Below are 21,712 nucleotides of genomic sequence, written 5' to 3'. Positions count from 1 at the left end.
GATGACACTAGGCACACACACTGTGACACTAGGCAGCTGCAACTCAGGCCAGGTCCCTGAGGATGAAGCGAAACGCTATGCAAGACTCACATCGTTTGAACAAGGATGATAGAAATGGTTTGTGAAAGAAGTTGTAGTGGGTCCGTCATGGTTTGGCACCAATTTTTAAAATAATCAACTATCAGAACATGGGATTGTTTTTCCCTTCAAGATCACAAACAGTGTTTTTCTAACAGTATTTGTCTAAATGCAGCATTGCCTTCATGGATAAAATTATGGAATTCCGCTTAGTCTGGAGCCACCCGTGTGTTACAATAGGCCAGAAACTTGACAGAACATTATCCCAAATATGAAGACAGTGTTTCTCGCCGTTCCAATGGCCACCATAGAGTCACCTGAGACACGTTCTTATAATGGAAACTCCAGACCTCCCTACGGATTCTAAGTCACCTCTAGGGAAGAGGCATACGTGTCTGGACCTTTAACTGATCGCCTGGGAGATTTCCCTGGCATCTTCTACCCTGAAAGCCACTGTTGGGAGCTCTGGAGGAACTGTTTCACAAAGTACCCCAAAATGCAATGTCTTAAGCGATCAGGAAGCATGCATTCTTTCATGCAGTCGGGAATTGGGGATCATCATGGTCCTGACTTGATGGTCTCATGAGACTTGCAGTTACATCACCCAGAGCAATAGTCCACTCAAGATGGTGGCTGAAGGATCCTTTCCCAAGAAGGCGTGCTCAGGCAGCTGTTGGCACAAGGCCTGAACTCCTTAACATAAGGACTTCTACCCTGGGTAGCTTGGTATGTCATGCCATGGCTCCTGGCTCCTACCAGAGTGAGTGGTCCAAGAGCGAGGACAAGAGAAATCAGTAATGAGTCTTGAAGTCCCATTCCATCATCTCTGTTCTGTCCTCTTGGTTACACAATTCCGCCTTCCTCACTGGGAGGGGCCTGCGGGAGGGCACGGATACCAGGCAGTACAGATCTTTGGGTGCCATCTTGGAAGCTGGCTACTACAGGCTTGGAGAGAGAAGCTAGGCCGAGAAAAAAAGTGTGGATAGAATAACCCTGCTTCGACCAGGCTGTTTTCCCCACTCCCGTACAGGAGCGTGTTCATGTACCATTACACTGTCCTTTAACTGCCTTCTCCACGCACCCTAAAGCCCGAAGTTCCCGTTTGACATGATGCCAAGCAGAACATCTTTCATCACAGGTCAAAAGGGCGTCTTTGGCGAGAAGGGAACAGAGGGCAACCTTGGCTTCCCCGGAATAACAGGCATGAAAGGAGCCCAGGGTTCTCCGGGACTTAAAGGATCAACAGGTAACACCTTCAAATGAGTGGCTTCCCCTTCCTCCTGCTGGGGCTGGGAGGCGGGACAATGGCCGATGGGCTAAGTGTAGCTGAGACCCACTGGTAGGCCGCCTCTAAGTCCCCCACAGCCCCCCAGCACTTCTGTCTACACTTCCTTCTCTGCCCAGTCAGCTCACGTTTACGAAGCTTGCTTTGGGATACTGTCCGTCCGGCCCCGTTCTGCATCTAGCCCTGCCAATCGCATGTGGAGAACAGATCACCACGGCCATGGGAGCACCAATTGACGCATAAGACATTAGTGTGACTGTGGCATAAAAACAGACCTCACACATAAAAACAGACCGGGTGCTTTTGAAAGGACCCCGTGTCGTGCATCTGGACACACAGACATTCGTCAGTTCGGTCCTACACCGACAAGAATGACTGCATTCCTGAGGGGAGCGAATGGCAAGCTCTTGTCTTGGTTGCTTTGGGTTTTGCGCAGCATGATGAACTTTAAGGAGATGAATCTTTATTGAGATTATTCTGGATCACTTCCCTGGGCATCCTCTCCTCTTATTTTCTTCTTGGCCAAGCCAGGCTCATTCCGTAGGACTCGACTGTGGGGGTTTGTGGTTAATTATTCGTCAGACTTGCCACTGTGGTCCTGACCCCCAGTCATTACCACAAACCTCCTTCCCCTCCAGCAGAAGAATGAGCAGGAGGCGCCAGGCAAGCGCTCTTCTGAGGAAAATTTTCCCTGTGTTTATCCCCAGGCATTCCCGGGTTAACAGGACCACAGGGACCACAGGGGGAACCAGGACGGATCGGACTGCCTGGAGACAAAGGAGATTATGGTTGGCAAGGGACGCCGGGTTTTCCAGGTACAGTCATTCTTTCTGTAGAGGAGACCCAGACCGCAAACGAGGCATCTGTAGCGGGCTGGCCTGCTGAAGCTGTTTTCTGTACGACTTCATGAGTTCCAGACAGACGGTCAACGGTTGATGGGAGACACAGATGCACACCAAGAGCAGGGTTCGCCATCGTCCACGTCAGTCAGAATAGAAACACGGTGCTCTAAGAACAAGTGTTGAGGAAACTCCTCCCCATGCTACACGGGGCCCACCTGGGTCATCGTTAAGGCAATGCGAGGGCGCCATTCGGGGACAGGTGTGAATTTCCCCGTTGTTCCACTGGGGATGCTTCTGGCTTTTGACCTAAAAGGAGGGCCGACCAAGCCACTGGGCAGGACTCGGAGGGGGAGGGTGGCCTGATGTGGGCATCGATCCATCCTCCGTGAGGCCGGCCGGGGGCTTCTTTCTGCGCACGATGGGATCATTTTGACCCACTCGCGGCCCCCGGCAAGGGCCGGCTCCGGTTGCTGGGGCCTTCATCCTGGGCAGTGTTTTTCCCCAGAAATCCAGAGAGGGAAGCCATGCTAAGCTAGTTCTCCCAGCACGGTTTTAACAGACCAAATATCTACCAGTGACTCAGCGGCAGCCAGAGGAAAGCATCACTTCCCGGCTCCCTTTCTGGGCCCTGGCGAATCGACACTTGTTTTGTGTTTCTAAGTCTTGAAAAAAGAAAGAACGGTGTTAAATGGTTTTGCTGAGTAACCCAAAGTGATTCCTTTCCATTCCTAAGTGCCATGTGTTTGCATGGGTTTTGACGCAATGCTGACTGGTGGCATTCTCGCAGGTTTTCCGGGCATCCGAGGAATCGGTGGCTTGCACGGCCTACCCGGCACCAAAGGCTTCCCAGGATCCCCAGGTAACTTACTCCCCACCATCGCAGCAGTGCCGCCAGCCTCTGCACCTCCCAACTGTGGGGCCAAAACGAGCCCTGGTGCCCAGTGGTTAAGCCCTGGGCCAGTAACAGAAGGGCCAGCAGGCCAAACCCACTCGATCTGCACCCACAATGCAACAGTTCTCCTCTGTCCTGTAGGGTCACTCACTGCTGCCCTTGTGTGTTCGGAGCACCTGATAGGTGAACTGGGAAGAATTTAACTAGCATTCAACTCTAAAGCCTAACTCTGAACACAGTTGTCAGGAGCCAAGAGCCCGGGGGCAGGACCCCAGCTCCACCATCAACTGTGGACCTTCTGAAGGGTCTCCATTTTCTTAGGAGTGATTCTGCAAACCCCTCAAATCCCAGATTTTGTGACACTGGGACCGAATAGCAAGTTGAGGTCCCCTCACAGCCTTGTTTTTCTACTTGGGGAATCACGTTGCGGCACACTGGTGGTGTTACACTGGTGAAAATGAATGGTTCCATGGTTGAAAACGCTGTCATCAACTGCTGTTTTAACCCTTCCACAGGTGCAGACCTCAGTGGGGACCCAGGCTTCCCAGGCACCACTGGGGACAGAGGCGAGCCAGGAGAGCCCAATACCTTTCCAGGCCCCACAGGGCTGCCGGGACAAAGAGGGGAACGAGGCATACCAGGTAAGGTCAGAGATTTCCAAAGCAAACATGCCTCCTTACCTAACCAGAACCAAAGGAGACCCGGGGCAGCAGAAAGGACAAGGTGGTCACCCATAAAGACGGCAGGATGGCCGGGAAACTGAGGAGCTGTTCTACTCTGCCCCATAGGGTTGCTGACTCAGTGCCAACTCCACAACAAACCACCGCCGAACGTTTCCCAAATGTCTTGAGTCGGAGAGATGAGCTGGGAAAGTGTGGGAACATGCTGCTTTCTCTGGAGAGGGCTTCTGGTTGCCAACCCTCTTAGTGTTCCCCCTTTATATTCTGGTCTAAAATGTCTTTTATTCCATCATTATATATTAGTTTGGAGTTTCGTTGAAGTCTTTTACTGTGAATAACTTCTGGGGCAGTGGGAATAATGGCGTATTCTCATTTTTCCCTGCCCCTCTCCCTCATGAACCCTTGATAATTTATCGTTATTATTTTGTCATGTCTTGCACTTTCCTATGTCTCTCTTCACCCACTTTTCTGTTGTCTGTCCCTCAGGGAGGGGGTTATATGTCGATCCTTGTAATTGGTTCGCCCTTTCTACCCTACCTTTCCTCCACTCTCCTGGTATCGCCACTCTCACCACTGGTCCTGTGGGGTTGGTTCATCTGTCCTGGATTCCCTGTGTTTCCAGTTCCTACCTGTACCAGTGTATATGCTCTGGCCTAGCTGGATTTGTAATGTAGAATTTGGATCATGATAGTGGAGGGAGGAAGCATTTAAGAACTAGAGGAAAGTTGTATGTTTCATCATTGCTACACTGCACCCTAATTGGCTCATCTCCTCCTGACAACCCATCCGTAAGGGGATGTCCAGTTGCCTACAGATGGACTTTGGGTCCCCACTCCAGACTCCCCTTCACTCACAATGATATGATTTTTTGTTCTTTGATGCCTGATACCTAATCCCATCAACACCTTAGGATCACACAGGCTGGTGTGCTTCTTACAGGTGGTCTTTGTTGCATCTCAGCTAGATGGCCACTTGTTTATCTTCATGTCTTTAAGACCCCAGATGCTAGATCTTTTGATAGCTGGGCACCATTAGCTTTCTTTACCACATTTGCTTATGCACCTGCTGTGTCTTCAGTGATTGAGTCAGGAAGGTGAGCATCATGGAATGCCAGTTTAATAGAACAAAATGTTCTTTTATTGAAGGAGGTACTTGAATGGAGGCCCAATGTCCATCTGCTACCTTAATACTAAACCTATAAATATATTAGCATTATTTTTCAAAGAGGGTAAGGATTATTATATTATCCATTTGCTGTCTGAAAGGGGCCTGAAAACTCAGTGCCACTAGAACAGACATCTGCAAGAAAGTGGCATTCATGAACAGACATTTATTTTTTTCACAGTTTAAGCATTCAGGATGCCATCTCTTTTCAGCATCTGTTCCTTGGTTCCTTGCCATCTTATCTTACACATACCCCTCCCTTCTTGGTGCCTAGCCTGCTCTCTTCATATCTCAAAGGTGACTGATTTAAGACACACCCTCCACTGACGAGACAGCCTAACAAAGACAGCCCTATTCCCCAGTGGGAGTGCATCACAGGAATAAAGGTTTGAGCTTGACAGCATGTATTTGGGGTGGAGGGGATGCATTCAATGTTTTAATGTTCAGAAATGAGAACTGGATGGAGAGCAGATGTAGGTACAGAGAGGGTCGGAGTCCATGGGGTCTGCAGCCATGACATGGTGTGAGCTCAGGGCTTGGCCCATAGACCTTGCTCATGAACTGCAAGTCATGATGATTTCTCCCGTGGTGATGTGTTAGCACTGAATTCTCACAGCAGGTTGTGTACGCTCTGGAATCGACAACAAAGGAAGGATGACAGTCGTCACCGCTTGTCTTAGTCCCTCATTTACCCCTTGCTAGAATGTCTGGCAGGGGGCCTGGTGGCACAGTGATTATAAGTTGGGCTGTAAGCCACAAAGTCCGTGGTTCAAAACCAGCCATCCACGGGAGAAAAATGGGACTTTCTAATACCCGTCAAAAGTTAGTCTCAGCAACCCATAGGGGCAGTTCTACCCAGTCATCTCGGGTCCCTGCGTCAGCGTCCACTCAGTGACAGTGAGACTGGTTTCCGGTTTGGGAGAAGGTCTGAAATATAGTAATAGCTCCAGAAGTATTTGTAGATGATCAGCTCCAGGAAGGGTCGGATAAGCCTCTTTGGACATGGATCTGAAAACATGTGTGTACTCAAACACCCCTTCTCTTGAACTCAAGGACTCCCCCTGCACAGGGATCAATTCATGATAATAGGTTAAATGTAGTGACCGCCACATAGGGCTGGCTGGTGACTCCACGGTTGGAACACGCAGCGACTCACTGAAGCAAATGGTTTGAAACCAAAAGTGTTTGGTTTGAACATTGGCAACCTCTTCTCTGCCCAAGTGGGTCACTGTGAGTCTATATAGACGCCACAGCTCGATAGCACTGTTTGGGTTTGACTATTGTGGTTAGGTGGCATTGGGTCGGGTCTGACCCGTCATGGCCCAGGCACAACAGAACAAAGCACTGACCAGCCCTGTGCCATCCTCACAGTTGCCCCCCTGCCTGAGCCGACTGTTGCAGCCACTGTGTTCCTCCAGCTCGTTGATGACCTTCTCTTCGCTGCTCCTCTCTTTTACCAAGCATGAAGCTCTTCTTCTGGGACTGGTAACATCTCCAGAGTACATGTGACCAAGTCTCACCATCCTTGCCTCTAAGGAGCACTCTGGCCTTACTTCCTCCAAGACAGATCAGTGTGTCCTTTTAGCAGACCACGGTCCCTTCCCTGTTCTTCTGATTCAGACACAGCTGTTCTTTGGTCTTCCTCCAGTTTCCAGCTTGCACAGGTCTATGAGACTAGTGAAAATCCCATGACTTGAATCAGGCATGCCTTAGCCCTCAAAGTAACAGCTCTGCTTTTCTCTAAAAGGTCTTGTGCAGCAGATTCACCCACTGCAGTGCGTCTTTGGGTCTTTTGGTGGCTGCTTCCATGAGCATTGATTGTGGATCCAAGGAAAACAAAACCTTGACAATGTCAGCCTTGTCTCCGTTGATCATGATCTTACCTATTGGTCCAGTGGCGAGGGTTTGGGTCTTCTTTACATTGACTTGTAAGCCATTCTGAAGGCCACGACCCTTGATCTTCCTCAGCAAGTGTTTCAAGTCTGCTGCACTTTCAGCAAGCAAGGCTGTCTCACCTTCGTATCAAGGGTTGTTAATAAGCTATTCATTCGCACATTGAATTTTTGCTGCCTCCGTTTATCAAACTCTCCTTGAATCTACTTTGTGGTTTTCTGCATTGCGTCAGAGAGACCTAGAACATGTCCTTTCAAATGCTAAGGAACTGTGCCTCTTTTTCAAAGCCATTGTCCCCTCCCGGCCCTTCTCTCCTGTATGAAAGTCCCAGTGGTCCAATGTCAGAGCCAAGAGCAGGTGATTTCAGAGCAGCGTCTGAGGCAGAGCAAAGGAGAAGCTTCAGTCTGCCCAATGGCCCTCTGCTGATAGGATGACAGGAGGATTACTTCCCAGAGTGACACTCACAGATGGCCTGTTAGGACTCTTCTCGACGGAGGCCGTGGGAATCATTCCTACTTATTGTCTCCCCTTGGATGAGCTTCATTTCAGCCGGGACGTGCAGCCTCCAGCTATTTCTGCAGCTGACATTCGGGTGTCAGTTCAGGACCTGGTTGTCAGTGGTGCGAAATGGCTTTTCATCGGATTGCCATTAATGACCTTTTGGATTTTGTGTTTTTCTTTTCAGCCCTTGTGAAAATCCACAGTGGTTAATGGGCAAACCTAACTGTTGAGATTCTGATTCCAGCACGGTGCCTCCTGTTTGCTAAATGTTCTCATTAACAAAATCCTAATCACTGCAGTGATGAATTAAAGTGGACTTCATGTAGATATGGGAATTTAGTCAATCCAGGGATTTTATTGAATCATCTAACTCTGAAGTTTTTGCCAGTATTCCCTGACACCCAGCATCTGTTTGGGGTACTTCATGGGGACAGTTAGAAGCAGCTCACTTGGTGTCATTTGCTATCAGACTACGCATGGCCTCTCAGTAAACCCCTCGGGTCTAAAAAGCCACTTGCTTGCTGACTGTAAGTAGTGGGGCAACAGAGACCCTCTTCTAAACATACCTCCCAGTGTTTGTTTTCTGTGTCCCGCTCAGAATCGGGAGCAAACAATCATTTCCCCTACGATGGGCAGCAGAATCTTCCCCTAGGAACATCTCTGTGTTGGTGATGGCAACAAAGGGGCCAGGCCAGCATAGAGGGTGGAGGATAGAACCAGCCACTCTTGTTGACTCTGTCGGGGTATGGAAGAACTTGCATCGATTTCCCCAACTCCCCTTTTCCATCAGCATTGCCTGCTTTTGAATGGTCTGACATCTCTGCTCATTTGTCTGTCAACTTTTCTTATTAATTCCATACTCTTAAGAGCTTAAAAAAAGGCAAGTGATCGTACAGTTATGAGGTGAGAAACGGAAAGCCTTCTGCTCCACTTGGCAATGCACTTCAGCTCCGGCACACCACTGGGCTTACACACAGTGCTCAGTCGAAAGCCTGTGGGACAAGGGTGTGGTGGAGAAAGTCCACAAATGCCCTAATCTGGGTAATTTCCCTTGGGGGGCCAGCATCTTTTGGTGCCTTTATGTCAACCAGTGACCCACCATGCTGAAGGGGAATCCCGGGGAGATGTTCTGTAATATAAAGGGTGTGCTCTCGAATCCTCGTTTTACTAATACTGCAGTCATCCACCCCATTGCCCGTGCTAGCAGAGCCATCAACAGCCAGCCCAGAAAGGAGCTCGGGCCAGAAAGGAGTCTGTGGCCAGGCTGTGCTTGAGGTACAGCTAAGCAGTCACAGAAGCCAAGTCGAGTGCAGGGGAGATGCCCAGCCCAATGGAGGGGGATGTTGGGACTGGCTGTGGCCCGGTAGCCTCTGAGGAGGAGACACAGGCTGTTGTGGAGCCTCCTGAACCTGGCTGAGATGCCCCTGAGAGCCTGCAGACCTGAGATGTTCCTTGGCCTCAGGACATCTTCGCTGACTAGCTCATCCTTCTCAGCTCTGCTCCTGGATGAGCGCTGTCAGAGAAGGAAATGCCGGAGGGCAACATGAGAAGTAATGCCGTCGGATTTTGGCTTCCTCCCCAGGTGAACGTGGCCCAGCCGGGAGTCCAGGGCTGCAAGGATTCCCGGGCATCACTCCCGCTTCCAATATCTCTGGGTTACCCGGTGACCAAGGATCACCAGGGATATTTGGCCTGCAAGGTAAGTGGGATTCACGCAGTTGCCCACTGGAATCTCTGGAGCAGGAGCTGAGGGCCAGGGATGATCAAGAACCGTAGCCGGGACCGCCCATGTAGACCACACTCATGGTCATCACAAACACCACACTCACTGATTTTGACCACCACAGTCAGTCACTGGGAAATCAAAGGGCAGCCCAAGTTGGGTACTCACACCAACACAGATACTCAGCACTGCAGGGAGCTCTGAAACCTTAGAGGCAAGGGGCTCCTCATCTTTCCTACCTATGTTTAGACAGAGGTCACCTTTAAGCTGCATGGTCCAACCACATAGTAGCTGAGGGGTGAGAAAAGGTGGTGTCAGGAGAAAGCCAGCCGGGGTTAAAAATGGACCGGCGATACCCCCATAACTGGATGGTCTTGGCATCTGGCGGCCTGGAGTGAGCCCACCCACCCAGCAACGAGTGCCCTTGCCCATGGAGACTTTGCCACCCGAGAGATGCTGTTCAAACTATTGTGTCTTGTGCTGGATGCCAACAGGTTACCGAGGGCCCCAAGGACCACCCGGACCTGCTGCTCTTCCGGGAACCAAAGGCGATTCGGGCAATCCCGGACTTCTGGGAAACCCAGGGACCAAAGGATGGGTGGGAGACTCTGGACCACAAGGCAGACCTGGCGTGTTTGGTCTCCCCGGAGAAAAAGGTAACCCCAGCATGTCTCCTTCTTGGGGGGTTGGGGGGCACTCAGCCTGGGTTGTAGCTGACTGGCATATGTGTGTGTGTGTGTGTGTGTGTGTGTGTGTGTGTGTGTGTGTGTGTCTCACGGTGAGTCCCTAATGACTTGATCGTCTTGCAGGATCCAGAGGAGACCAAGGCTTCATGGGAAACACTGGTGCAACAGGAAATGTGGGAGACAGAGGCCCACAAGGGCCCAAAGGAGAGAGAGGATCCCCTGGTAAGTGGCTGCCTGCTCAGTTGCAGAAGGTGCCGGCTTGGAACAAGGGTGACCATGAGCTGAGTCTTGGGAACCCATTCCTGGCCCTGTCACTGTCCTTCTGGGTAGAGGTCAGCTCCCAATTACAGGCCGTCATCACCCTCCTAGGCAGAGAGCCACAACGTCTGCACAGCAGACAGAAGCCAGGCCTGGGTCTGCTCTGAGGCTGCTGCTGCATCCACAGGGTTCGGGTGAATGGAATCATGCTCTTTTTAAGCAGCAAGAACTAAGCTACCTGTCTGATGCGTTCTCACCATTCTCATCTCCTGATAATCAGTCTTCCTAGAAAGCGCTCAATTCGTCTCACAGAGTCACAGGAGAGAAGAGTTCAGAACCAGGAAGCAAGCTGTGTACCTGGGTTGACGGCAGGCTGTCTCGTTCCTTTCCAGGGGCCCCTGGATCTTTAGGGTCTCCAGGAATTGTGGGAATCCCCCAGAGGATTGCAGCTGAACCGGGGGTGTTGGGCCCCTATGGAAGGAGAGGTCCAGTCGGTGCACGGGGAGAGATGGGGCCTCAGGGCCCCCCAGGAGAACCAGGTAGGAGCTCGTAGCTGGCCTATCGCCCTGTCTCCAGATAAAACCTTCTTTCCCTGATGTGGGTTTCCTGCTCAAAAGCCTCTGCAGAGCACTAGCTGGGCTCAGCTCTTCCTGACTGTGGTCTCTGGGCAGGTTTCCGCGGAGCGCCAGGAAAGTCCGGAGCCCAGGGAAGAGGTGGTGTGTCTGCTGAACCAGGATTCCGAGGGGACCAAGGACCCATGGGTCACCCAGGGCCAATTGGCAGTATAGGTAAGTGAGGGTTCTCCGAAGGAGAAACTGGGCCGAGAATGACTTCAGTGATCCGTTCTTTCTGTTGGCCCCTAACCCATGGTGACCCCGCGCCCCACAGAACGAAACGCTACCCAGCCTCATAACCAGTTCCTAACTCAACCCTTTGTGATTCATAGGGTTTTCACTGGCTGATTTTTTGGGGGGTGGGGTGGTAGATCACCAGGCCTTTCTCCCTGGTGTGTCTTAGTCTAGAAGCTCTGCTGAGACTGTTGAGCACCACAGCAGCGTGCCCGTCTCCCCGGGCACCCTGGCTGGGAGGGACCCCGGTTTCCTTGTGATGTAGAGAAAGGCGTGCTGTGCTCAGAGCTTCGCGCCCTTCCGCCCCGGCCAGCATCTCTCCTGGCAGTGGTCCTTCTGGGCATGCTCCATGACCTCTGGGCACAGGGAGAATGCACAGGCTCCCTGCTTCCTGTCGCTAAGAAATGTGCAGGTGACGCAGAGCTGGGAGCCTGGTGGCTGTCTCGTAAGAGGCAAGAGACTTGAAGCGCTGGGAGGCGAAAGTTACAAGTAGGTGAATATGGGGCACCGTGCAGGTTTGCAGGATTCGTTTCTTAACAGTTATTTGCACAGGTGCAGGATGGGATAGAGGCGTTATTCTGACTCACAGTAACCCTCTAAGACAGGAGAACAGCCCTTGCTTCCCCTCTGCCTGCCCCCCAAGGCTCCCAGTCTTTATGGAATGTAGTCTTTGCAGAAGCTGACAACCTCGTGTTTTTCTCACAGAGCACCTGGTGGGTTCAAACTGCTGACCTTTCTGTTAACAGCACAGGGTGTAAGTACTGAGCCAGCAGGGCCCCCAAAGACTGGGAGAGGCCTAAAGTTTCCATCGTAGCCATTCATGAACGTAAGAAAAAGATAACAGCTTGAGATTTACTTTAACCTACCCGGCATACTGTAGTGGGTAACATGTTGAGCTGCTGGAACCGCAAGGTCAGTAGTTCAAACCACCAATTGCTCGTGAGAGGTAAAATGAGACTTCCTGTGCGCATAAATATTTACAGCCTTGGAAATGCACAGGTGCCCACAGGGCTGTTGTCGGTCAGAATTGGCTCAGTGGGAGGGTCTGCGCCTGCTCAGTCTGATCACCTGTGTGATAATGAAATGATGGCCACATCACGGATGCCCGCCCCCAGGGAGACAGGAGTCTCCTGGCCTCCGTGGGGACATGATCACGTGGACAATCGACATCTCAAGACCCACACTGATGAATCAGTGTCCGTCCCGCGGTAGGAGACCCGGGTAGTGCAAGACAAGGCAGGGCGCTCATGTCCAAGAACACAAACGGGATGAGATATTGAACATGCCCCTTGGAGAGGGGAAGGGCCAGTGGGAAGACAGGATTGATCAGAAGAGCTGATTTTGTTAGGTAGCTTAGCCTAGGGATTGGGAAGTCCATTGACGCATGCCCGGGAGAGCCAGCATAGGACAAAGCTGGATTTTCCCGCCAGTGGGCATGGATGGGTGTTGAATCTGGATCAGCCCACCTGGGCCAGGTGATTGCAACTCAGTCAATGGGACCAACCAGGGGTCGTTCACCACACCTCCCCTGGGAATCCTTGAAAAGGCAGGAACCGAGAAGGAGAGGGGCTTGTCTGGTCGTCTTGTTTCGGAGGAAACTTGGGCGAGAGATCTTTGCGTGACCCTGAGCAGTCTCTGCCAGGCCACATAGTCAAAGGGAATACTATGGGTGCCGCATAAAACCTGAAGCTTCTTTTAACTCTCATTAAATATACTTGGATCACGAGCCAGGCTTCAGCATGAATTCTTTCTCTTGCGGAGCAAAGGACCAAGGTTGGAACTTATCCCAGAGAGAGAGAGACCTTACAATTTCACATGTGTGAGAGGTGACAGGTCCGACAGGTTGGACATTCTGTGGGACTCCGGGGAAGAGTCGAGTTCAGATGTCAGGACATCGGAACAGACATTCAAGCCCCTGGAACAGTCCCTGTGGAGAAGGAAGGACCTTGGCTTCTCACCAGTGTCCAGCAGAGGGAGGCCCGAGGTGTAGGACAGAGGAGAGCCCTGGCCTGGGTGGGAGGCTGCACCAGCATGCTCCTAGGCACTCCCCAAACCCCGAGATGTTCTCCTTCTTGCTCCGCATGGGACACGCCTGGTGCGCCAGTCTGGGTCCTTTCTTGGAGATCAGCCTACTTGCCTTCTCTCATGACCATGATTTCATATTGTCTTAACCCTAAACTTAGGCCAAATCCTTCCCACGAGGCTTTTGTCTCAAAAGGGCAAAGCCACCAAGACCTTAGCTTGGGAGTCGGGAAGAGGCCCACAGTCTGCAGGCATCTTGGTGCTGTCATGAGCAGGTCTGCCGCCCCCTGTGATCCTGAGGTCTTCGGGCCAGTTCAGAATGTGATTGGGATGGTCCAACCAGTTAACATGCTCAGGTGCTAACTGAAAGGGCTGCATGGTTGAGTCCACCCAGAGACATCTTACCAGAAAAACCTAGCCATCAACTACCCCCAAAAATCAGCCTTTGAAAACCCCGAGAAACATCCTAGGGCCCTGATGCAGGTGGCATTGCCATGAGTCCAAGTAGACTTGCAGAGGAAGCTGGTGTTTTAAAAGGTGACTGAAGACTTCCTCTTGGGCCCTAGGCGAGCCTGGCCGTCAGGGGAGCCCGGGTCTGCCCGGCATGCCTGGCCGCAGCGTCAGCATCGGCTACCTGCTGGTGAAGCACAGCCAGACCGACCAGGAGCCCATGTGCCCCGTGGGCATGAACAAGCTCTGGAGTGGATACAGCCTGCTGTACTTTGAAGGCCAGGAGAAAGCCCACAACCAGGATCTGGGTAAGCCTCGCCCTCCCGTGACTCTGCATGTCTGCCCCCACACAGGCTCTGTTCTGGGGCACTGGGGACGGTCTGGATCAAAAGGTCCCAGGGAGACTCATTAACTCCTTTAAGACTGATGAGTTGGTACTGAGGGATGGCACATTCTTGCGGGTTGCAGAGAAGATTAAAGCAGCCTTTGAAGTACAAATCTTACAGACCCTGAAAGTCTCAGAGCAGCAGAGTGAGGCTGGGACCTGCCTGTTTATGCAGCAGCACTTCTGCAGGCTCCAGTGCAATGGGGCCGGAGCCATCGCTGCTCCCTCTCCACCTGGAGGCTGTCATTACCTGGCTTTCTGCCTGCTTTTTGGCCCCAAGTTCTATAAACAAGCTGCAGTCAGACGGGAGAGATTAACATCAGACCTTCCCATAGGCAAAGCCCCAGCATATGCATCTGTCTGTGTATGTATTTATTCAAGGAAACCTGGGTGCCGAGCGGAAGAAACAGACTGGAGAGCGCACAGGAAAAATAACAAGCAGTACAATGTAGCTGGGTGGAGGAGGGAAAGCCACTGTGATGTTACAGTCAGATCAGTGGTCATCTTCTGGCCACAAGGGAAAAGCAGTCTCTGCACCCTGAAGGCACAGAGCCATCTGATGGAGCCTTTGGAATAAGGGGGATGGGGCGAGGGAAGGACTGTGTATGATGTCACCGGAGATGCCTTCAGAATGGAAGTCCATTCAGGATTGCCCCCCCCCCCCGGGCAGGAGGGAAGTTCTCATAAGATCCTCCTCCCATTGTCCTCACCCCAAAAGCTGACCTGGGGGACCGGGGTGTGCCTGAGAACTTCCAGAAGTGCCGGGGCACTGATGCCAGCATCGCACGCGTAAAAGCAACGGAAGGGAGGGAGGAGGAACACTTTAACTTAGTGCCACAGTGCACGGCTGCCCTCTGCACAGGTGCCCATGGGGCAGGGCACGTCCCGGACTCGGGGCCCTTGCAGGCAGGCTCACCTGGGGCTGCAGGGAGCATCTTCCCAGGCCCCTCAGTTGTGATCTCAAGGCAGGGCTTTCTCTCCGCAGGACTGGCAGGCTCCTGCCTGGCGCGCTTCAGCACCATGCCTTTCCTGTATTGCAACCCGGGCGACGTCTGCTACTATGCCAACCGGAATGACAAGTCCTACTGGCTCTCCACCACGGCGCCACTCCCCATGATGCCTGTGGCCGAGGACGAGATCAAGCCCTACATCAGCCGCTGCTCCGTGTGCGAGGCTCCGGCCGTCGCCATTGCGGTCCACAGTCAAGATGTCTCCATCCCCCACTGCCCAGCCGGGTGGCGGAGCTTGTGGATCGGCTACTCCTTCCTCATGGTATGTGGAACTTGCCTGCTGTCTCTCAGAGCATGGAGCCCGATGGAAGTCGAGTTCCTTCCCCAAGCACACCCTAGGGAGTGCACAAGCAGCAGCAAGGGGCACCATCTGCAGGGTGATCCCAGAGGGTTGTTTGTGTTGTGTGCTGTGCACGGGCACCCGGCCAACAGATGCGGGAGAGCTGGCATGCCGCCCTCACCGAGAGGTGGCTCATCAATTTGGTGCCAAGCCTGTGTTCGGGTGGCCAGCAGCAGCACTGCAATGAGGATCGAGTTGGCCTTTTGGCCATAATAGCAAATACAACACCAAACATAAAGTTGTCCTCAGTTTACCAGCAAGCTAAATGCAGGGAGGACTTCCGTCTAGGATTCCTAGGCATCTTTTACCTAGAACCTAGGATACCCTTAAGGAATAACTGCTCCCTGCTTGACTTACAGGGATTGCACTACTAAGGAAAATTCTGGAACAGCAGATCGAGAGAACCTTTAGATATAAGATGGAGAAGCTTTTACTCTGACCAGCTTAGGGTTAGCTTGGCCTCGAGGAAAGGCCCTGGAGCACTGTAATGTCCTGGATTATTCTCTTGCTTTAATAAACCTCTATATAGAGAAAGGAAAGACGCACTGAAGACAGTGGGTCTCCCATCCCATTGACATGTATATAATCGTCAGCACTCCAACTGTATTGCTGGGATACTCAATGTGTTCAATATTAACTAAATTACTTAAATCATATAAATTACATGTTTGCTAATCTTGTCTAGACACTTGGAAGGGATAGGTATATGAATGTTGGCATTTTCATGCTTGGGGAAAGATCACTGATACAGGGAAGGTGCCCTGGTGGTGATGCAGTGGCCGATCACGGCAATGTCAGCGGTTTGAAGCCACCAGCCTGCCCTCTGCCTGCTCCTGTAAGGGTGACAGACACACAGGGGTGGTTCTTCCCTGTCCTGCAGGGTTGCTACTAGAAGGAATCAACTCAGTGTCAGTGAGCTTGATAGAATGAGCTGAAGAACAAGACACTAAGTGCCATGCAGTGATAAGTATGATTTCTACTTTTCAAGAAGTTTATTATTTCAAGTGACTTTTGAAGGGAGTCTACTGAGGTCCCATAACCTACTTAGCTTAGGTCCCTAACTCAGCTCTCACTGTTTAGTGTCCCTGCATTATGAGGGGCACAAGCTTTGGGTCTGTTTTCTTTTCTTCTTTTTGTTTTTAACTACCATAATTAAATTTAAATTAAACAAATGAGCCCCTCCCCCTCATGAAGTCTGATTGCACTCACTGCCATCGCCTCGATGCCGACTCAGAACGACCCCCCGCCCCGCAGTGGGTTTCCAAGATTGTAACTGTTCAAGGGAGTAGAAAGCCCTGTCTTTCTCCTGAGGATCAGCTGGTGGTTTCGAACTGCTGACCGTGCGGATCGAAGCCCCATGTGTCACCGCTATGCCACCAGGGCTCCCCCAAAAGTCAGAGACGTCCCTTCTTTCATTGGCAATTACGTTTCTCATTCATATCGTCAATGTAGACGAATAGGATTTGCACATATTATCCTCTGTGAGCCTGGACCTCGGCATTCCGCAGAAGGCAAGGGGGATGAGCCAATGGCAGAGACCTCCAGCCTGGCGAAGGCAGCCAGGAGCCAGGGCAGACGGTTGTGAAATATCCTGACTTCTAAGAACCACAGGAAAACCCCCTGCTGGCATTCCTGACAGATAAATGAGCTGATCTATTTAATGGTTTCATCTCCCAAGTCTGCCCTGTCTGCCTGGTTAGGAAACAAAGGCTTAAACCCCAGAAGGACGGGTGCATGTTGTGTCGATGCATTAAATGCCCTTTGCCCCATCCTTTGAGGGTCAGGTGCATGTTTGAGAGGTTAGGAAGTGCTGGCTTCCAAGCACAATGAGAGCTGAGTTTGGAATGGAGAAGACGTGGCATGGCTTTCACTGGCTCACAGCAGGGACTCAGACGCCAGGGAGCAGCTCTGCTCACTCCCCCTCTCTCCACTCACATTCATGGCCTCATGGGATGAGCTTTGACCAGTCTCCAGGAGGGCCAGGCTGGGAGCCAGGACAAGGGGGGCACCAAAAGCTGCCACGTCCACAAAGTGACCTCACCCAAATCTGGTCTTTGGCAACTGTACCATGTAGCCAGCCATCAGTGTAGTTTCTGTTTTGAAGACTCCGGCTATTATGGGGTCCACGCTTGATGTGCCTATGTTCAAGGTCACTTCTGCTGTCAAGGTGATTCTCTTAAAAGGCATTAGCTGTTGTGAGGCCTGAAGCTGGGGGGAAGGGTGAGGGTTGGTTGAGGGGCTGAGCTTAAAGGCCCTGTGAGGAAGCCAGGTCTACCACCCCAGTCCAGCCTGGCACTGCCTCCTCCTGCCCAGATTGTCCGGGAGGCTTCCTTTGGGACGTGTGTCCCAGGCTTACATCTCGCAGCGGAGAGCGCGGCCACCGTTCATCCACGTCCGAGTGAGGATGAAAGATGGGAGGCCTCAGGGGAAGATGCTCTGTTTCCATTGAGTGTTTCCGTTTACAAAGAACACTGCAGCTTTGGGCGGGCAAGGCTCTGCTCGGTGAGCAGAACACATCTAAAGGGGCTTGGGTTTTGCCTTTTGGGGATTTCTGGTTTGTTTCTTGTTGTTTTCTAAAAAGGTTAAACTAGTCACTGCCCAAAGTTACTACAAAGCCAAAACCATGTCATTGAGTCTATGCCAACTCACAGGGATCCTATAGGACCCTACAGGGGACAGCTGTCCTGTCTGGGTTCCTAAGACTGAAGCGAGTGGTTTTGAACTGCCAACTTGGCAGTTAGCAGCCCGACTCCTAACCACGATGCCACCAGCGCTCCTCCCAGAGATCACAGTGTAGGTGTTTGAAATGCCTGCCACCTGCAGCTGAGGTCATCTTCTTAATGATTGTGTCCTGCTGACCATTTGATGCTCAGAGCTTACTCGACCAAGCAAATGATTACACACACACACACTCACACATTGAGATACAGGGGCCCTACCGGGTACCTTAACAAAAGGTAAAAAGCACTCTGAAATTGAAGTCCAGTTCTGAAATGCCCTGGTGATGCCATGGTTGCGCGTTCAGCTGTTAACCAGAATGTGAGCGGTTTAAACCCAGCGACCACCCCACCGGAGAAACAGAGGTGGGGACCTGCTCCCATAAAGATGAACCAGCCATCTATGTTGAGCGCGCAGGACAGAGTAGAACTGACCCCATAGGGCTTCCACGTTTACAGTCCTTCCAGAGCGACTGCCACAGCTGCCTCGCACAGAGGGGCTGGTGGGCTCCCACTGCCCACTTTTGTGGTTGGCAGCTGAGTTTTCAACACACGCGCTCCCAGGGCCCCTGCCTAGAACGCCCTATGACAATTCTACTCCATGGAGTGAGGTCACTAACCCGGCTCTGCAGCACCGAACAACCACTACAAACAGGACTTGAAAACAGGGAGGCGGTAAATGGGAAGCAGTAAAGAGGAGGAGGCATGATGCCAACTCTCCTTGATTCTAGGTTGCTGTTTCCTTAAGACGGAGGGGAGGGGCATTCTCTTAGCCTGCGGCTGCTGAGACTCTCACTGGCTGCAAATGGCCCTCTGAAGAGCTCTCAGACTGAAAAAAACAAAATCCCACATATCCGTAATCCGTGTTCCTTGTTGGTGAAAGTCCGCAGATGGAGATTTTAAAGCTAATTCAGGGAAGAAAAAGGTCACTCAAGTCACTCATCCTTCACTACCTGTTCATAAATGTTCACAGAGCAAGGATGAAGGTCTACTTCGGTGTTTATTTTTTAACTTATCACCTCAGGATGCTAACAGAAGCTAATTCTTTTCTATTTAAAAGTAAAAAAGTTTTCATTGTGGTATCAACCCCGCCAGGTGTTTTTTCTGTGACTGGATGGGGTAGTGTTTTGTTTTGTATACAGTGGTAGGGAGCTCTGGCTACCCAGGATAATCTGCTTTTGGCCTTGCTGTGTTTTGACCTAACAGCACCCCATGAGCATCTGTGTCATAAGCATCTCTAATGCCCAGCGTGATGAGTCTCCTCCTTCGCATAGACCGAGGCGGAGTTTGCCAAACCCCTATTTCTGGGTGCTGTTTCACAACTCCTAGCCCTCCTCAGGCTGGGGCAGAACTGCCCCTGTGGGTGCACGGGACTGGGACTCAGCGGGGGTAGAGAGCCTCATCGTTCTCCCTCAGCTGCTGGCCGCACAGTCAGCAGACGGACATGGAACCCACAATGCCAACAGGGCTCCGCAGATGGAAGTGTGTACAGTTTGGGTTTGGGTTTGGGTGCGTTGAACGGCATGTTGCAGGTGGGTCTGAACTGACCTAGCTAGATGGTCATGATTTGTTCAGTGAAAACCAGCCCCAGTCTCAAAAGTCAATCATTGGACACCTGGAGAGGCTTGGTGCTACAGTGAGTCACACAAGGGGGCTGCTTACCAAAGAACGGTTGGGGGTTGCAACTCCCCAATTTCCCCCAAGGAAAGATGGGGGTGTCTGCTTCTATAAAGATTCACAATCACAGAAACCCTCAGTAGCAGTGGATTGATCGGGGAGAGGGGCTGTTTGCACTTACCTATCTGTTCTGTGTCTCCTCCCCTCCGCCCAGCACACAGCAACAGGGGATGAAGGTGGTGGACAGTCCCTGGTGTCGCCGGGCAGCTGTCTGGAGGACTTCCGGGCCACGCCTTTCATCGAATGCAACGGAGGCCGCGGCACCTGCCACTACTATGCCAACAAGTACAGCTTCTGGCTCACCACCATCCCCGAGCAGAACTTCCAGGGCTCGCCCTCCGCGGACACGCTCAAGGCCGGCCTCATCAGGACGCACATCAGCCGCTGCCAGGTGTGCATGAAGAACCTGTGAGGCCCGCCGGCCACGCCTCTCCGCCACGCGCTGCTCCTGGAGGGAGGGTCCATTGTGGTGCTTACTCTTAACTTCATACCTCAGATGCTGACGCCCAAATCCATTTGTTTTTTTTCTTTTTCTTCTAAAAATAAAATCTACCAAAGGAATTCAGCAGCAGCACTTGAACCAAATAGCCACTTGACTCATCTATCTACTAGGTTCTGGCCGCTCTAACTTGACTCCAGAATGAAGGCCGCCCCTTCCCGACTCTAACCCTCCTGATAGCTATTAACAGACCCCACGCTCCCCAGCCGGCACACCTGACACTCATTCTGCTGCGTGCAGACAAATCACACCAGGTGAACGGGGTGGTCGGTACAAAGCCAGGCAGCACTGAATCAGAACTCGCAGCCTGGCTGGCCTGATGCCCACTGCGCCCCGACCTCATCATCACAGCCACTTACCCCCACCTCCCGGTCTCCCATTTGTAGATACCATTCCCAGTACACTCTCTGAGGGTAGGGTGCCCCCACGCCCCTGGGACCGGAGCCCCGCTGGCAGATGGGTTATGCCTTGGCTTGCTAACTGCAAGGTCCGCAGTTTGAAACCACCAGCTCCTCTGAGAGAAAGGAAGCTTTCTCCTCTTGCAAAGCGTGACGGTGTCAAACCCACAGAGGCAGTTCGATCCTGCCCTATGGGGTCACTATGAGTCGCAATTGACTCAAGGCCACAAAGCTTGGTAGACGTTTTAATGCCCTCTGGAAAGCTAAGGGGGTGTTTTTGTTTTTTAAGTACCTGCCATCCACAGGCTTTTTAGGGTGTCATTTCTTGCCATCAGTGCCTTTCAGGGTGTGGGATTTGGTGAAAGGGCTCAGGAACATGGCCCTCTGTCATGCTAGTCCAGTGGCAACAGAGCTTCTTTGTAGACAGCGGTGATCTTGCGACCACCCCAACTTCTCCTGAGTGGGTCCCCTCCATCCTTCTTCCCTCACCCTGTATTCCTATGACTACTCTATCCTTGTATAACAACCACAAAATAAAACATGGATTTCAACCTTTGTGACCTCCACCGCGTGGGCTGATTGACTTTGCGCATGTGTAGTACGCGGAACAGCCTCGGGTGATGGGAGGCTCGAGAAGGACCGCAGTGTGTCCCTCCGCACCATCCTGCTAGACTCGCACTCCGGAGGGGTCAGAGCTCGCTGTATCTGGTGCCAAAACTCACTGCTGCTCAGTTCGAGGTCACACCTGCCTCTGACATACACCTCACCTCTGGGCCAACGACTTGGTGCAGATTTTGGGGGATGGTTTGGTTTTTAGTTTTAATAGATGCGAAATCAAGCCCGTTGCCTCGTATGGCCATTCAAATCTCCAGGAACAGTATGTTGATAATAATTAATGTTAAAAGCACAAAACACTACCCTTGATGATGCCCTACCAGGCCTCCCACACCCACCTCACTACTAATTTGGATCACTTATTCCCTTGTCCCTGGGTTTGTTAATACCACTTCCTTTCCACCAACCTCCCCCTAACCCTTATCCCCCTGGAATTGTTGGTCCCGTTAGGGTAATGAAACCAAGAGGAATTGCTGAAACCCAGGTGGGGACCGAGCATGATAGTGGGACAGGAGGAAAGACAAGGGACATAGAGGAAAGAGCTGAGAGGCAAAGGGCATTTATAGAGGTCTAGATAAAGACATGTACATTTGCAAATATATTTATATATGAGGATGGGGAAGTAGATCTATGTGCATATATTTATAGGTTTAATATTAAGGTAGCAGAAGGACATTGGGCCTCCACTCAAGTACTCCCTCGATGCAAGAATACGTTCTTCTATTAAATTGGCAGTCTATGATGCTCAC

At 51.7% G+C, this 21,712-nt stretch overlaps 1 protein-coding gene across 1 annotated transcript in view; it reads left to right on the top strand.

Annotated features, from left to right (window-relative positions):
• The window catches only part of COL4A2 (collagen type IV alpha 2 chain), a 224,879-nt gene extending 203,975 nt beyond the window's left edge, over positions 1–20,904 (top strand). Inside the window, exons 37-48 of the mRNA XM_075563428.1 lie at positions 1,217–1,324; positions 2,071–2,178; positions 2,993–3,064; positions 3,613–3,738; positions 8,918–9,034; positions 9,553–9,714; positions 9,868–9,966; positions 10,395–10,541; positions 10,674–10,790; positions 13,439–13,630; positions 14,693–14,979; positions 19,606–20,904. Coding sequence (XP_075419543.1) covers positions 1,217–1,324; positions 2,071–2,178; positions 2,993–3,064; positions 3,613–3,738; positions 8,918–9,034; positions 9,553–9,714; positions 9,868–9,966; positions 10,395–10,541; positions 10,674–10,790; positions 13,439–13,630; positions 14,693–14,979; positions 19,606–19,863 — 1,793 coding nt within the window. The 3' untranslated portion in view covers positions 19,864–20,904. The remainder of the gene's footprint in view (positions 1–1,216; positions 1,325–2,070; positions 2,179–2,992; positions 3,065–3,612; positions 3,739–8,917; positions 9,035–9,552; positions 9,715–9,867; positions 9,967–10,394; positions 10,542–10,673; positions 10,791–13,438; positions 13,631–14,692; positions 14,980–19,605) is intronic.
• The last annotated feature ends 808 nt before the right edge of the window (positions 20,905–21,712 follow it).

This window comes from Tenrec ecaudatus, chromosome 11 (genome assembly GCF_050624435.1).
Source record: "Tenrec ecaudatus isolate mTenEca1 chromosome 11, mTenEca1.hap1, whole genome shotgun sequence".
Taxonomy (NCBI): Eukaryota; Metazoa; Chordata; class Mammalia; order Afrosoricida; family Tenrecidae; genus Tenrec; species Tenrec ecaudatus.
The sequence above is the reverse complement of the archived record's forward strand: the minus strand, read 5'-3'. Positions and strand labels throughout refer to the sequence as shown.